The sequence below is a fragment of the Sesamum indicum genome, linkage group LG6 (assembly GCF_000512975.1).
Source record: "Sesamum indicum cultivar Zhongzhi No. 13 linkage group LG6, S_indicum_v1.0, whole genome shotgun sequence".
Taxonomy (NCBI): Eukaryota; Viridiplantae; Streptophyta; class Magnoliopsida; order Lamiales; family Pedaliaceae; genus Sesamum; species Sesamum indicum.
The window spans coordinates 3,730,437-3,744,957 of NC_026150.1; the positions used below are offsets into that span (position 1 = coordinate 3,730,437).

The following is a 14,521-nucleotide window of genomic DNA, read 5'->3' on the forward strand; positions in this document are numbered from 1 at the left end:
GCATAATTGAAGCAGAACTCGTTATGGCAAGTCAAGTTGATACCTATGTCGCATGATTTCATTTGTTTGTGCTGCTAAAGTTAGACCACTATGGTGCTCATAAACTGCACCAAGCCAGATTCACATCCAAAAGTGAGTTGAAAATATAATGAATAGAATTATCAGATATAGTCAATAAAAAAAATTATATAGAAGTCTGTATATTTATCTCTGACAAGTGCTTATTCAAATAAATGGTTTAAGCCACATGAAGTACCACATGGGGAATCCTTTTCCAAAAAAAAAGAAGCAAACAAAATTGTTCTCTGCAGAAACTTTAAAATCTCCGAAGAAATAAGTAATAAACTAAAATTTAATGATGTAATTCATGAAAACATTCAAATTTGGATCTCCTAATAATGGTTGAATTAGAGATACTTGGCCAGCCAGGGAAGGTCCTTGCTGTCTTTCAGCGCAAAAGTAACATCATCACTGCAAATTACGCGACACGAGTTTCAGTAAATAAAACAAATCGACAGAGTTCTACTTTGCGATGCATGCATACTCCTAAACGTACTGAATGCTCCTTAAATCTGGATATGTGTTGAATATGCTTTTCGAAGTATCCAAAAATAAGTGAACAAAATTGTGGATGCAATACTTAAGATGAAAGTAGAGATTTCCAATATATCTTGATGTATAGACACCTTTTTAATATTTTATAAAAGTTGGGCAGAAATTAAAAATAAAAAATCTGAACTATCTCATCTATTCTTCTATTATATTGTAAATTCTTTGACTTTTATTGTACTTCAGAAATTATTATATCTTGGATCTAAATTGACAATTAATGTAGATACAATTAGTAAATTTGAATTACCAACATTGGTGTTCTAATGTTATCCTAGTCTGTTCTCTGTTATATATACACATACATATACATATGAATATTTATAATGCATATGTCGTATCCAACCCACATTTCTGCCGTATTCTTTGAGAACTATTGTTCTTGTGTGAATGTATTCACACCCCTGTATCCATATCATGCATCATAGGCTCTACTTGATGTTTGCTTTTATGGGGGGAAGGGAGGGGGGCGGGGTGAGTGTGATATGAAGGTTATAATCTCCGTTGATGTAGATGATTGCCATGTTTCTATGGTATGCATGTACTCTTAACGCTTAATTTCATCTTTGTTATAGTCTCACCTGGGATAGTTGAGCTGCAATTTCTGCAATTTGTGCCTTGTGCCAGCCTCACACAATAATATTCTGCATTCCCCAAGCTTGCATCTGGCCGTTAAACAATAGAGAATGAATGAATATGTGAGAAATAATCTCATTATACAAGATCTGTCGTTTCTTTTTCTAGGGAAAAAAAGGAAAACCAGTATAATTTCAGAACCATTTTGTGAAAGCCACAATTTTGTCGCAAGATTTGAATTCCAAGTTGAATAAAGGCTCACCATTGCCGTTAACAACACTGATAAATTACCAATTTTACTACACAAATATTGGAAGTGATCTCTTCGAAGAATAGTGAAGAAAATCAGATCCAGTGTTACTATAAAAAAAAAAAAGAACAAAATAAAAAATATTGAACACATCTGAAGTCTTCTGTTTCTATAGTTTACTCTTGCGCCTGAGAGTTTTCAAGTGCTATCATAGACTCGCAAGGTACTAGAAAATAGAACATGTAACAGTGGCTTACCCGACTTTCAGGAGCGTGTCATACCCTGGAACCATTTCTCCATTACTAGAGCAGAAACAGGAGACTGTCATTGCCAGCTGCATGATGGAAGATTCTATCAGACAAGGCATTCAATGACGTGAAAAACATTGAGCTAGCTGACATTGCATACGAATCGCCTCATTAGCCTGGCGATGCCTATGACTGACTTTCTCGGGTCAGTTTGTGTAAATCTATCTATGGCGGAAACTGCAGGCTTGAGGAGATAGAAATGAGGAATAAGGCAAACTCCTGCTCAATTTCATCAAAACCTACGATGCTACATTATAAAAGAAAAAGGGGAACAATGAAGAAAAGGGGCACAAAAGGCTGAGCTGCTCTATTGAATGAGACAGAGTTACTGTCATCATATAATTAATATCGCAACATGGAATATGAGCTAACATAACATCTTGGCCAAACTTCTGTGGCACGCACTTTATTATTAGGTACAAGTTTGTAAAATATTTTTGTGGGCGTCCTAATTAAAGATAGCTGATAGGTGGCCAATTATCTTATTTGCACACTAAATTCATCCTAATAAGAAAAACTGGAGTAATTGCCAACATAAGAACAATTCTTTGTTGAACCAAATAAAAACTGTGTATACTTGTGTTTAATTCTTCTTGTTTCATGCATTTCACAAGTGTCTCTGGCAAAGAAGTTGGTTGAGACCTATCTAGTAGACTTTTTATATCTTTGACATAGAGTGCAAAAGCATATAGATTTCAGTGATTTACAACTTACAAAAGTTGTAAGCTAAAAAGGGCACAGGTAAGCTACCTTTTCAAAAGTTGTCTCAGCCATTCCTGTTTTATAAAGTTCATGTACCATAGCAGCCAAGAAGATTTTACTCAGTTTAGAAGAACTTCTTATCACCTGACAACAACAAAAACAAAAAAGAAGAAAGATGAAGGACAATCATTTTTATGCATAATTGTTCCCAGCGGAAATTGATTGATGTAACCATTGGAGAAAAAAAGGTTATCCAACTCACTTGGATATGTGGCGCCTGAAACATCTCTTTTATTGCTGATTCAACATCTGCCATTCCTACCATTTTCCCTGCAAAACCAGTAAAACATGAAATCAAAGACATTTCTACCAAGACACATGTCGAGCAGTTCAGTTATCTTGTCAAGATGAGGCTGCCATGTCAGTTAACCACTAGAGAAATGTCCAAAGCAAGAGGCAAAAAAAAAAAAAAAAAGAAGAAGAAGAAGAAATACTTTGCGAAAATAAAGTTTAAGTTGTGTTATGTTGTGTAATATTAAGTACTGGAATTAATTTATGGTCAACCTTTTAGTGCTTCAAGTATCTCATCTAACTATAACCCCCAAATATGGAGTCATATGAGTAGTTAACATGTGGAACTTCCGCAGGACTTTACATTCAAGTTGCTTTATTATCAGTCAGTGAGCAGACTCACAACACATGAAATCAGAGAGCCAATTTTCTCAAATGTAGATAATTTCCAGAATGGAGACAAAATTCTGCCTCTATCAACTGCTACTTTAGTTGCAGAGCATAGATTGAGCTTAATGGGAAAATTGCTAGCCCATACAAAACGATGTATTATATCTCTGTTGACTAAACCAAATCTTGGTATGTAAGACTATAGAGACAAGAAATGATTTACCAACAATACCTAAAATCAGAGAACATTCTTCCCGTGAGCAGGAGATTGGACATTTTTATGTTCTAGGTCAGATTACCTCAGGCAGTAGATGAAAAATGACTTTATTAATTAATGCCTTCTCAAACCATAAAAGGACTGGAACTTGTGGCTTCTTCATGTTATAAGAACATATGCTGCAACCAAGCTTCTAAAATGCAATAGGTCCTATTAGAGCTGGAGGGAATTTTTAACATGGTGGACTTAGCAGAGACAGCCTAATGATACTATACCTTGTATATCCCTCACTTCATATCTGAATTTCTGTTAACTGATTCCAATGTCTTTTATAATGGAGAGTCCTTATCTTTGTTCTTGTGTTAGAGAATTTGAACACACTGCGTCAAGTTAGAGCATCCCATTTTGATTGCTTATTCTCTTAGTTTCGGTTTTATATGCTGGTCCTTTGTTTATGTAGATCAATCAGAACTAGAAAATCTATACGAGTTTCAATCACACAACTGAATATGAAATCACAAAAAGTGATAAAACAATATATGAAATCATTATAGAAAGGCCTGCCTGTAGAGTCTGTGCTAGAAAGTGGAGATTTTTTAGCACGGTAATCTGCAAGTTCTGCAGCTCTCCTACAAATCTCTAATGCCCGACGAGCATCTCCAGAAACGGCAGCCACCTAAAGTTAAATATTAACATGAGTATGACATAAATCTTCCAAAATTTAGTTTAGCCTATAAATGGGCCATTGCCTATTCCTGTATTTGAAAAGAGTGAAAGTTAAAGAAATCTCCAACTTATTGATGAAGCGGGGAGAAAGATTGCGAACCTTCCTTGAAGCAAATTCAATTGCAAGCTTTTCAAAAGCATCAATTCCTTTTAGACGACTCAAAATTATTTCTTGAAGTTGCTGATAGTTATATGGACCAAAGCAAAGCCTCTGTATGCCCATACGACTAGAAATGCGCGGCAGCAACTTCTCCGGAAGATCCATAGTGTTTGCTATTCCTGAATTGATAATGCAAGCAACAAAGCAACAGATTAGGGTAATGAATAAGAAATTCCATTGAGAGTTAGCAATATCAGCAAGCATTTTTACCTATCACAATCAGTTTGGAATTTGGCTTATTAGGCCAATCTAGAATATTGTATAAAACCTGCAAAAGAAATGTTGCACGTTTAAACGTTGCACTTCATAAAAAATAAAGAATGAAAGAAATAAAAGAAAAGGGAAGTCAGGCATATGCTTGGTCTTTCCACATAGTTGCAAAACACACCGACTGATTTCTGGTTACTAGAAGATCAAGTTCATCAATGAGAAGAATACAAGGTCTTGTATCTTTCCCGCTTTTATTTTCATCTGAAAATCGCTCATTCAAGAAATGGAGGGCCTTTTTCCAACCAACTCTATGGCCACTTAATCCTTCATAGATCACCTGGAAATAGTTATCCCAATGAGTAATCAAGAAGTATGGATAGCATCAGATACTGCAATGATTATATATCCCTACAGTATATATGTTCTCTGGTGAAGCCAGTTTGAGACCATTAATCTCCACGAAGCAGTAAGGCCTTATGCTTCCTGCATCAACCTCAGACTTCAGATTCCTCATCACAGCAAGTACACTCATTGTCTGCAGTAGTTTGGTGCAGATAAAGAGCAAGTTATATTTTGACCAGAACTAGATGTTATGATATGGAGACAGCTTCTTTCTCATGCTACAAATTCTGATTGGCAATAAATCTTTACCTTGCCAGTACCAGGGACACCATGAATGTAGAGGCATCTTCCCAGGCATTGCTCATCACATATGGCACCTTTGATGAATGTGGTTATCTCATCCATTTCCCTTCACAAAGTAACATGCCATAAGATAAGGGTATTGCATTAATCTATGACCTAATACTCAACTGTACGTACTTATCCCTACAAGGTAGAGACTTGGGCAACGTTGCAAGCAGAAGTGTTGCTTTCGCCCTTTCCAGGTCAGTCTGCTTGTGACATCGAACATGTTCTGGTATTTTCCTTGCCCCAATACGTTGCAGTCCAAATATCCGTCCCTTGCGTGAGTTCTGAAACATTAGTGCAAAATGATTGATCATTTAGTTCAAGCAAAAAGACAAGGGGATTGGGGTCTTAGATGTCAACAAAGACAAAATTGGCATACTGCAGCTACAGGGTGAGCTGGAGATGTTCGACACAATAAATTGATTTTGCTCTCATCGTCATATTCTATGTCTTCTTCTGAGACAGCATCTGACTCATCACACGAATTCCAATCATCGTCAGTGTCAGCTCCTTCACCATCCTGCAGATAAAGTGAGTATCTATAAATTCCAGAAACTGCAATGTCTATTTGGTCGGAAGTCATAACCAACTTACATCTTCAGTTTCGTCAATCTCCGCAATGCGTTTGAAACTATGCCACTGTATGTCATACTCATATTCACAGAGAAACACATCATCTCCATCATTGACAGCTTTGGAGAATTCTTTTGGGCTCATAACATAGCAATGCCTAATAATTGACTCCATCTACAAAACAAACATCATGTCACACAGAAGAATAAGATGGAAAGTTTTCTGTTGAAACAGAGAAATCTTGGTAAATATTTCATGTTTGCTCTTCCTCTGAACGGAAGACATGGACATCATAAACTTATGAGTGGCATTCACAACTTAGCAGCACAAGCTTACACAATTTATCAGGGATCCTTTTTAGAGGAGCAGGGCAAAACTACTAGGAGCTAAACAGACTCTGGAAAATATGAGTACAACAATACTCACGAAACTTATGCTTTTGATGAATCATTGCCCAATTAAGGACATAATTTAATATGCCAATGGAAGCACTCAAGAGAAGCATAAGGAAACGAAATGAAGAGAAGAGGATAGAACACCTCAATGTCAGCAAAATCATTAGTTCGATACAGCTCCCTCCTCAAATTATGAGGCTGTCTCCCCACAGCAGTTTCCTCTGGAATAATATACCACCGAGCCCGGCACCAATAAGAACCATCCACTTCTTTCCATAAACTACACAAGAACCAAAAAGAAAATAGAAATAAGATCATCTAACAATCGAAATCCCCTGAAAAGAACTCAAAGATAGGAGTGGTAGATGGAACAAACCTTTCAATACGAACTGCCCACAAATCGCTTGAAAGCAACTTTTCCCTAGCAGTCCTAGCCCTCTTCTTCCCCTTTGGTGGCTCCGGAAATTCCAATAATTTTCCAGATCTCCTGGCCTCACAATAATTACAAATCCAATCTCCTTCAGGAACCTCCTTCAATGGCGGCTTCAAGCACGTCAAATGAAACCCATTCAAACAATCATCGCACTCAATCATAATTCGCTTTCCCGCAGGCTTAAAGCACACTCTGCATTCCTCTACCTCAGGATCCTCATCGTCTGAGCTACCGTCCTCCCTCCTCTTTACATAAACATCGTCCCCTGCTGAAAACTCGCCTCCATCATAAATCACCTTTTTGTAATACACTCTTTTCTTACCTTTATTGCTAGCACTAGTACATTTATCACTTCTCAAGACCCTTCTTTTCTCGATACTTGCAGCTTCTTTGTCTTGAGTTTTTCTCTTCTTTCTGGATTCAGTGGGCTGTGGAGATGCAGGGGTTATTGAAATGGTGGCAGGTGAATGGGGGGCCGCATTCTTGTAACTTTTCAATGTCTTCCTACAGGAATGTGGGGAACTTTTCAGGGGAGAGGGTGCCGAGCTGGGCTGTGGTGAGGCGGAGGTGAGACGAAGGGAGCGCCGCAGATTGGTGGTGGGTGTTGAGGTTTGTGGGGTTGGGGGTTCAATGACGCCGTCTGGGGAAGAAATGGGTTGCTTCTTTTTGGGGGTTCGATTAGATTTCTTCATTTTCGGGGTCTCAATCATTGTTCCCCGCTTCTTTTTGGCGATTAGATTTCTTCATTTTCGGGGTCTCAATCATTGTTCCCCGACTCCCGGCGGCGGCGGCGTTTGTGTTATGGTGGGGAGGGGAGGAGAAGGGGATAGAGGAGTTGGGCAGAAGTCTCTTAAGTGGAAGAGTGAAATTGGCGGGAAAACTAGCAATCCTTTCGGCGCTTCATTTAATATCATATATATAATATATATATTTCAAATAATAATAATCATATTATTATTCAATAATTTTTATTATTACTTAATCAAAACGATGTACTCTGTAAATTTCTTTATTTTGCTTTCATCAAATATTGAGAGGAAAATTACAAGTCTTTTTAATTAAAATCAAATTACATCAATGTGAAGCAAATTTTAATTATATCAATGTAAAAATATTCAATGCAAAATATTAATATCAAGTCGAACAATATTAGAAAATAAAATCAAATGTATTTAAACAGTCTCAATCAAAAATTTATGCATAATGTATTTATTTTCTCCCTTTTGTTGTTTAAAGTAATCTCTTTCTCTTTGGCCTTTTTTTTTTTTATTGATTATACTTTTCTCTCTTCAGATTTGATATAACTACAGGTAAGTTTGATATGATCTAAAAAATTACATTTAATACTTTTAATGTATGTTTCTGTCTAATAAATAAGTATATTCGTTAGTCAAAATTTATCAAATTTCCTGATACTAACAAAAAAAATAAGATAAAAATCCATGTTTATCCAAAATTGACTTATTGCTGATTTATTGCAAGTCAAATAGATCTTTTTATAATCAAATTATACGTATACATCTTCACACATTAATGTATGTGAGAATTTATTGTCACAAACATAATTTAGTCAGGAAGAAATCATTTGGCATGCAATAAATCTTTTATAAATCTATTATGTATATATCCTTTTTCATTCAATTTTTTTTGTTAACATCAACAAATTCGGTGAATTTTATCTAACGGAATAATCTATTTGTTAGATGAAAGCAAACTTCATGATTATTTTGTATAATATTTTAAACAACAATAAATTTACGTGTAATTACGTCAAACCATTAATTATGGAAGAGAGTATAGTTATCCCTTTTTCTTTTTCTCCTACTTGCATTTTCTTCCTCGTTTTCGTGAATTAATGAATAACGGATTGAGTTTATAATTTCGTATCCCGTTGCATCTTCTATTTCACTTAACATATAAAAATTATATATATAATTCTTTTTCATAAATTATATGAATAACGTAATATTTATGTAGGTAACATATATGTATTAATTAAAATAAAAGATACAGTATAACTGTAGAATAAAGAGTTCCAATCTGCGAAACTAGTTTGAATTTTGCACATCATTACAATCTACATCATTCCTCACAATAAATACAAATGCATGCAGCCAGCTAGCAATACCTCATCACACTGTAGAAAGATGGCCAATTTTTTACACAATGGAAACCCGACTACTTTACGTTCGTATTATTGCTACATAGCAAAGAGACGCATTTTGGTGGTTATTGTGTTGAACCCTCTTAAATCACGACTTTTTCAAGCCCAAAAGAATGAGAAGAATTCCGAGGTAATCAAAGACGTAGGCTGATTTGAAGAGCTGTAACTTGTGGTCATTCCAGGGAGGATATCTGAACCAAAAATCCACCAGGAAGCTTCTTCTTGCAATCACCTTCTCGTGGGAGAACACCTCGAATGAGAACTTCCCATGATACCTTCCGAACCCACTCTCTCCAACTCCTCCAAACGGAAAACTATCAGCAACATACTGACAGTGACATATACGAGGTTAGTACACATCATAGATTTCGACAAAATTATTGAGGCGTTGTTTACTAGGAGATATAGGATTGTAAGGCCGAAGATTGAATTTACGTTTTGATTTGCAATAGGTGGAACTTTATTGTGAACAACTTGTTAACTTCAATGTTAGGTAATGTATTAATCAAGTGTATACTATTATCCTTGCTATGAAGGTTTAAAGAGGCTTTTGAAAAATTTGCTAGTAGGTCATTTAACGCAACGGGACATTTGGGAGATGAGTTGTCAGAATATTTAATGTAGTGAGTCATTTTGGATAAAATTTTGGAAAAAATTGGGGACAATAAATGTGGAAATGCATCAAGAAGCCTGATTGTAATCAGGCACCGGCACCAAAATAAGAATCCGACCAATGTTGGTCAGATTCAAATCTTGGTGCAATAGAGCACTGCACCGGGCCTAGACATTATTATCGGAACGCCAAGAGAGTTTGTAAATGGAGCATTGAGGTGAATTGGTACGGATATCTAACCCAATGTCAGGCTGATAAACGAAACGTGAATGTTGATGTTTGTACGGAAAAGGGATTCTCGTAGGAAAAATGTATATGTGGTGTGCATGTTTTCGTTTTAAAATTTAGGAACCAAAATCAAGAAATTCTGTTTCGATCCTATGTTTTTCCTACACAATGTATTGTCTGTTTTAGTAAAAAGTGAATATGCCGTCACCATCATAAACGCTTATGTAGAGTAGCTAGGATCTGGGAAAGTCATCGAATGATTTTGTTTTCGACAAGGACGTGAAATCATGTCCTCGCGTAAGTTATTGTCTACTTTGAAGGCGCATAACTAGCGAGATGGGACTTTGAGACTCCTATGTACGGGTTCTGAAATTTCAAGACAGGCATACAGCAACAAAAGTTACTAATGAACTTACTTGGATAATAGCATCATTAAAAACGATGCTTCCTGAAGATGTCCTGGACGACAACTTTTTCTTGAGTCCTTCACTATTTGTGAATGCATATATTGCAAGTGGTCTAGGCATTGAATTTATGAATTCAATGCTGTCTTCAATCCTCTCCAACTGTCAAAACATAAGCTATTTTCTTTTGTAAGAAAAAGAAAGTGCCCCACAGTAACAGAGACGATGAAGTCGTGTAATAATCGAGACAAACTATATAAAACATGTGCTCACAGTGATTATAGGAAGCAACGGTCCAAATATTTCTTCACTCATAATTCCAGAATTAACTGGGGGATCGAGCAGTAAAGTCGGTTCAATAAACCTGCAAACAAAAGAAGAGTGATGTTAATAAATGTGCAGAAGTCTGAGCTGAATTAAAGCAGAAATCTCGATTAGGAATACTTACAGATTATCTTCGTCCAGCCAACCGCCGTGAACAATAGAGTTTGTAACCATTGGTTCATTTAAGAGATTCCTCAAACGTGAAAAATGACTTTTATTGATTATTCTTGCAATGTTTTCTTTCTGATTTTCCCCGAACATGCTGAATATTGCAGTCTTCAACAGTTCTACCTGAATTTGATCAAAACAACATTGTTCTTGTCAAAGAATGTAATAGCAAAGACAAAGTTGGTGTAAAATAGTAGCTAGCAAATATGTCTGTGTGTTAATTAACAATACCAAAGTGCTTGAGAACTTCTTTTCCACTAGGATATAGTCGATGGCGATGCAGGCCTGGCCAGCGCACGTCCCGAACTTTGCTGAAAGTATCCGTTTCATCGCGATCTGATTAACATCGTTATCACAACAGAAACTGAATTTAGAAACCAAGTTTGAGCAAAAATGAGACCGGTTTTGTGTCTTATGATTGAAAAATAAAAGCTGAGACCACCTTCTGATCCCAAGAACTTGAGAGAACGTCGACGACTGCAGGACATTTGCCCCCCAATTCTAATGCAACCGGCGTCAGATTCCTGGCAGCAGCAGTCATAACTACACGACCCACCTTAGCACCACCTATTTATGGAGAGTTTTTGTGCCTCTTAGGAACTCAGAGTGTGACACAATGTCATAACATATGAACAAAACAAGGCATGACAATAATGTTTTTTTAAACCTGTGAAAAATATCTTGTCCCATTTCTGTTGCAATAGCTGCTCACCAACTGAGACACCACCTTGGACGATTTTTATGGCCGTTGTATCCAAATAAGCATGAACTAATTCAGCTAATACCGACGACGATACTGGAGATAGCTCCGATGGTTTTATAACCGCACCATTCCCCGCAGCAATTGCTCCTACTAACGGTTCCAAACATAGTCCTAAAAAATGTCCAACGAAACAAAAAATTAAGCCCGGAAAGAAAACCAACACAGTCTTTGAGCGGGACACATAAAGAGACAAACAACCTTGCTAAACTCAAATTTTGCATCTCGTATTACATTTTACATATACGACATGTCATCGCGGAAAGAAACGCAACATAGTCATTGAGTGGGACAGATAAAGAGACGACAACCTTATTAAAATCGAATTTTACATCTCATATTACATTTGACATATACAACATGTCGCATAAATATAAAATTACATTATTTATGTAGAAAGACTGAGTTAAATTAATTAAATAGGAAGAAAATACTGAAATTGTACCAAAAGGAAAATTCCAAGAAGACATGATGAGGACAACTCCAAGAGGCTCAGGAACTAACTGTGCGCTTGCAGGGAATGCGGCCAGTGGCAATTCAGCCTGTGAATACACTAAACAATAATTACTCAATATAAACATGAAATTGTACTATTCTTTAAGAAGACATGAAATTGTACTATTCTCTCGCGGTGTTTTGGAATAACTTCTATATCTGTTTTTAGAATAAATTGTAGGAAAACTGGTACGGTGAGTAATAGTAAAAATCAAGAATGTTTAAAAATATAAATTAAAAATGAAAAATATTTTAGTTGGTGAAATTAGAGTTTTAATCCCGTAAAATAGGTTTATGTTACGAGACTTTCAAATAATCTGGAAAAAAAAAAGGCTCAACTATTTTACGGAATTTTTTAAAAATAATTTCAAAATTTGAATGAATTTAATAATCTCATGTCCAAATTTCAATTTAAAATGAAATGGTAAAAATACGTGCAATGCCTGTGTTCGTTGGATTTGAAATCAACATTAAACATCATTTGAGATTGAGAGAGGAGGCGAGCTATTTGACCTTTCTGCCTGCCATCCATTTCTTCAAACCCTGGAGCGCGTAATTGACAGATTTTATCAAGGGTCCTACCTGCAGACAACATGAGAAGAAAAAAAAACCTCGGAAAACAAAACCCTAAACAACAACAATACATGTATGTAATAAACACACACAAACACGCCTACCTCATCTCTATACGACTCCACATGATGCTTCCCCAAGTCCTGTCCGAGGGCTCTGCAGATGTCGTCCTCTCTCTCCAGCAGCAGCGACAGCAACCTCTTCAGCTGCTCTCTCCGCCACGACTCCTCCCTCGTTTTCCCTGAACTAAATGTCTGCCGCACCTCTCTCACGCTCTCTGCTATCATCGTCGTATCATCACTGCTGTGACTCTGAGATTCCATTTCCCCTCACTGCTACCTCAGCTACTGCAGTACTACTCAGCTAAGTGCAGCTGGTGCTGGTGCATTTATACCTGCTCCAACTACTACTCCCATCGCTCCACCGTTGGATGTCATCAGAATTCATTTAATGTTTTTGCCTTGCCGCCTCCGTAACCACGTGCGCTTCGTTGATTCGTGGGTGTGTGATTAATGCTGGACACGTACGTACGTGGGTGAGACGTGGATTGTTATATCGTAATATGTCAGTATTTTCAGTATTATATATATTATTTCCAAAAAAGAAGTATTCTATACTTTCTACTTTTAAAACCTTCAATAACTTTCCTAATTTTTTAATATTTAAACCAAAATAGACTAAAATATTCTAATTTCCTTTAACCAAAAAAACAAATATATTTCTAGACAAAGAAAGTATTAAAGAATGAAATCCGAAGATAAATTAACAAAAAATTGTAAGAGTAAATTACAATGACATTCCCAAAGTTTAACATAATTATGAATATTCTCTCGTCATTTAAAGAATTATCATTTTTATTTTAACGGCCGTCTAATAATGGCTCATTCCATTAGTTTTAGTTAGATTTTCATCTATTTTTTTACGGTGAACAGACAAAAATGCCTTTGCGAAATAAGAATTATATTTTTATTTATTTTTAAAATTATTTATTGACAAATTGAATAATTTTTTTATAAATTTTTATTTTAAAAAATAAGGGCATAGTTGATAATTTCATATATTCATCCAAGGATTACATAATTTCATCAAATATCAGGAGGGACATTTACAATTTTTCAAACAATGAAGTGACATTCATAATTATATTAAATTTCAAGGTTTAAGTGATATTTTAATTATTTTTATTTAAATTTTCATACGAGAGATTCTTTAATGAGAATTTCTAATATCAGTATTGATTTTTATATTTTGTTTTGAAAATTCATCCAATCAGCGTCCTTTTTGATGTCCTCAGTGAAGCTCTCCCAAACGTAGGTGGTCTCCATCGGAGGTTGGCGTGATCAAGAGGGTGTTTGGATAAGTTAATATAAATATTTTTATAAGTTAATATATTTTATAGAATGTTTCGAGTTTATAAAATATTAAATTTTATTTTAAAAATAAATTTAATAGATATTTGGATAAAATAAAATTTTGAAATTTATAACATATTAGTTTGTTCTTTTTTATTTTTTGGGTAAATTACAATAACTTTTCTTGAGATTTGACATAATTACGAATACTCCCTTGTTGTTTGAAAAATTATCAATACCCCCTAAGTTTGATGGCCGTCTAACAATTAGCCCAATTTATTAGTTTTCATATATTTTTATGGTGAATTGGCCAAAATACCCTTGTGGACTAAAAATTATAGTTTTATTTATTTTTTTATTTTTTTTTTATTTTTATTTTATGAACTAAATGGATAATTTTTTTTTTCAAATTTTTCCCTATTATAATTGCCGCTTCTATCTTTAAAAAAAAAAATCACGCTTTTTCTAAAAAAAAATGTTGATATTACCGTATTAATGGTATTAAGTATGAGTCCGACGGCCTATCTGCTTCGGTAACATTGAATTCCCATTATTACATTAAATTATATAATGTATATATATATAAAGTTTTGTACTTTACAATATCAATGATAATGTTCTATTAAGGCTCAATTTGACTTGTTAGTCGCATAATTGATTAAATAGTTAATTATGGAAATTGGTTTTGAAGTAAATAAATTTAAAATATGTAAGTAGTTATAGTGTTTGGATTAATAATTTAATAAATGGTTATGTTAATGCATGTTGGAGCTAAATTTCAAAATTAATTTCATTCATGAAATGATGAAGGAATTAAAATATTATTTAATGGACATAATGGATGATTAAGCAAAAAATAAATAGTTGTATTTATCAATATGTGATTTAGATGAAATTTAATTTTAAAGTG

The 14,521-nt window shown here is 35.1% G+C and overlaps 2 protein-coding genes across 2 annotated transcripts; both read right to left on the reverse strand.

Moving 5' to 3' along the window:
* LOC105163574 (origin of replication complex subunit 1A) lies at positions 202–7,414 on the reverse strand. The gene is made up of 17 exons (XM_011081985.2): positions 7,278–7,414; positions 6,474–7,222; positions 6,242–6,377; positions 5,724–5,876; positions 5,509–5,649; positions 5,262–5,413; positions 5,091–5,190; positions 4,852–4,974; positions 4,618–4,776; positions 4,440–4,497; positions 4,170–4,348; positions 3,908–4,019; positions 2,708–2,775; positions 2,494–2,589; positions 1,693–1,769; positions 1,191–1,274; positions 202–471 (listed from the first exon to the last, which is right to left on the reverse strand). The coding sequence occupies exons 1-17, from the start codon at positions 7,293–7,295 to the stop codon at positions 408–410; spliced, it is 2,469 nt and encodes an 822-aa protein (XP_011080287.1). The 5' UTR covers positions 7,296–7,414; the 3' UTR covers positions 202–407.
* Positions 8,550–12,690, reverse strand: LOC105163575 (aldehyde dehydrogenase family 3 member F1-like). Its single transcript, XM_011081986.2, has 10 exons — positions 12,364–12,690; positions 12,200–12,268; positions 11,637–11,733; positions 11,099–11,305; positions 10,874–10,998; positions 10,663–10,767; positions 10,388–10,554; positions 10,213–10,303; positions 9,952–10,101; positions 8,550–9,022 (listed from the first exon to the last, which is right to left on the reverse strand). Exons 1-10 carry the CDS (start codon positions 12,580–12,582, stop codon positions 8,783–8,785), a joined length of 1,470 nt encoding a protein of 489 aa, XP_011080288.1. The 5' UTR covers positions 12,583–12,690; the 3' UTR covers positions 8,550–8,782.

Bases quoted from the DNA above. Each gene is read 5' to 3' on its own strand.
- LOC105163574 (XM_011081985.2), bottom strand. The intron at 4,349-4,439 runs GTAAAAATGCTT...TTATCAATTCAG, and splicing joins TTCCAAACTGATTGTGATAG to GAATAGCAAACACTATGGAT. The intron at 1,770-2,493 runs GTAGCTTACCTG...TCCATCATGCAG, and splicing joins CTGAGACAACTTTTGAAAAG to CTGGCAATGACAGTCTCCTG.
- LOC105163575 (XM_011081986.2), bottom strand. From the start codon at position 12,582: ATGGAATCTCAGAGTCACAGCAGTGATGATACGACGATGATAGCAGAG. The intron at 10,555-10,662 runs GTATTGTTAATT...GATCAAATTCAG, and splicing joins AGAAGTTCTCAAGCACTTTG to GTAGAACTGTTGAAGACTGC. The intron at 9,023-9,951 runs GTAAGTTCATTA...TGTCACTGTCAG, and splicing joins TTAATGATGCTATTATCCAA to TATGTTGCTGATAGTTTTCC.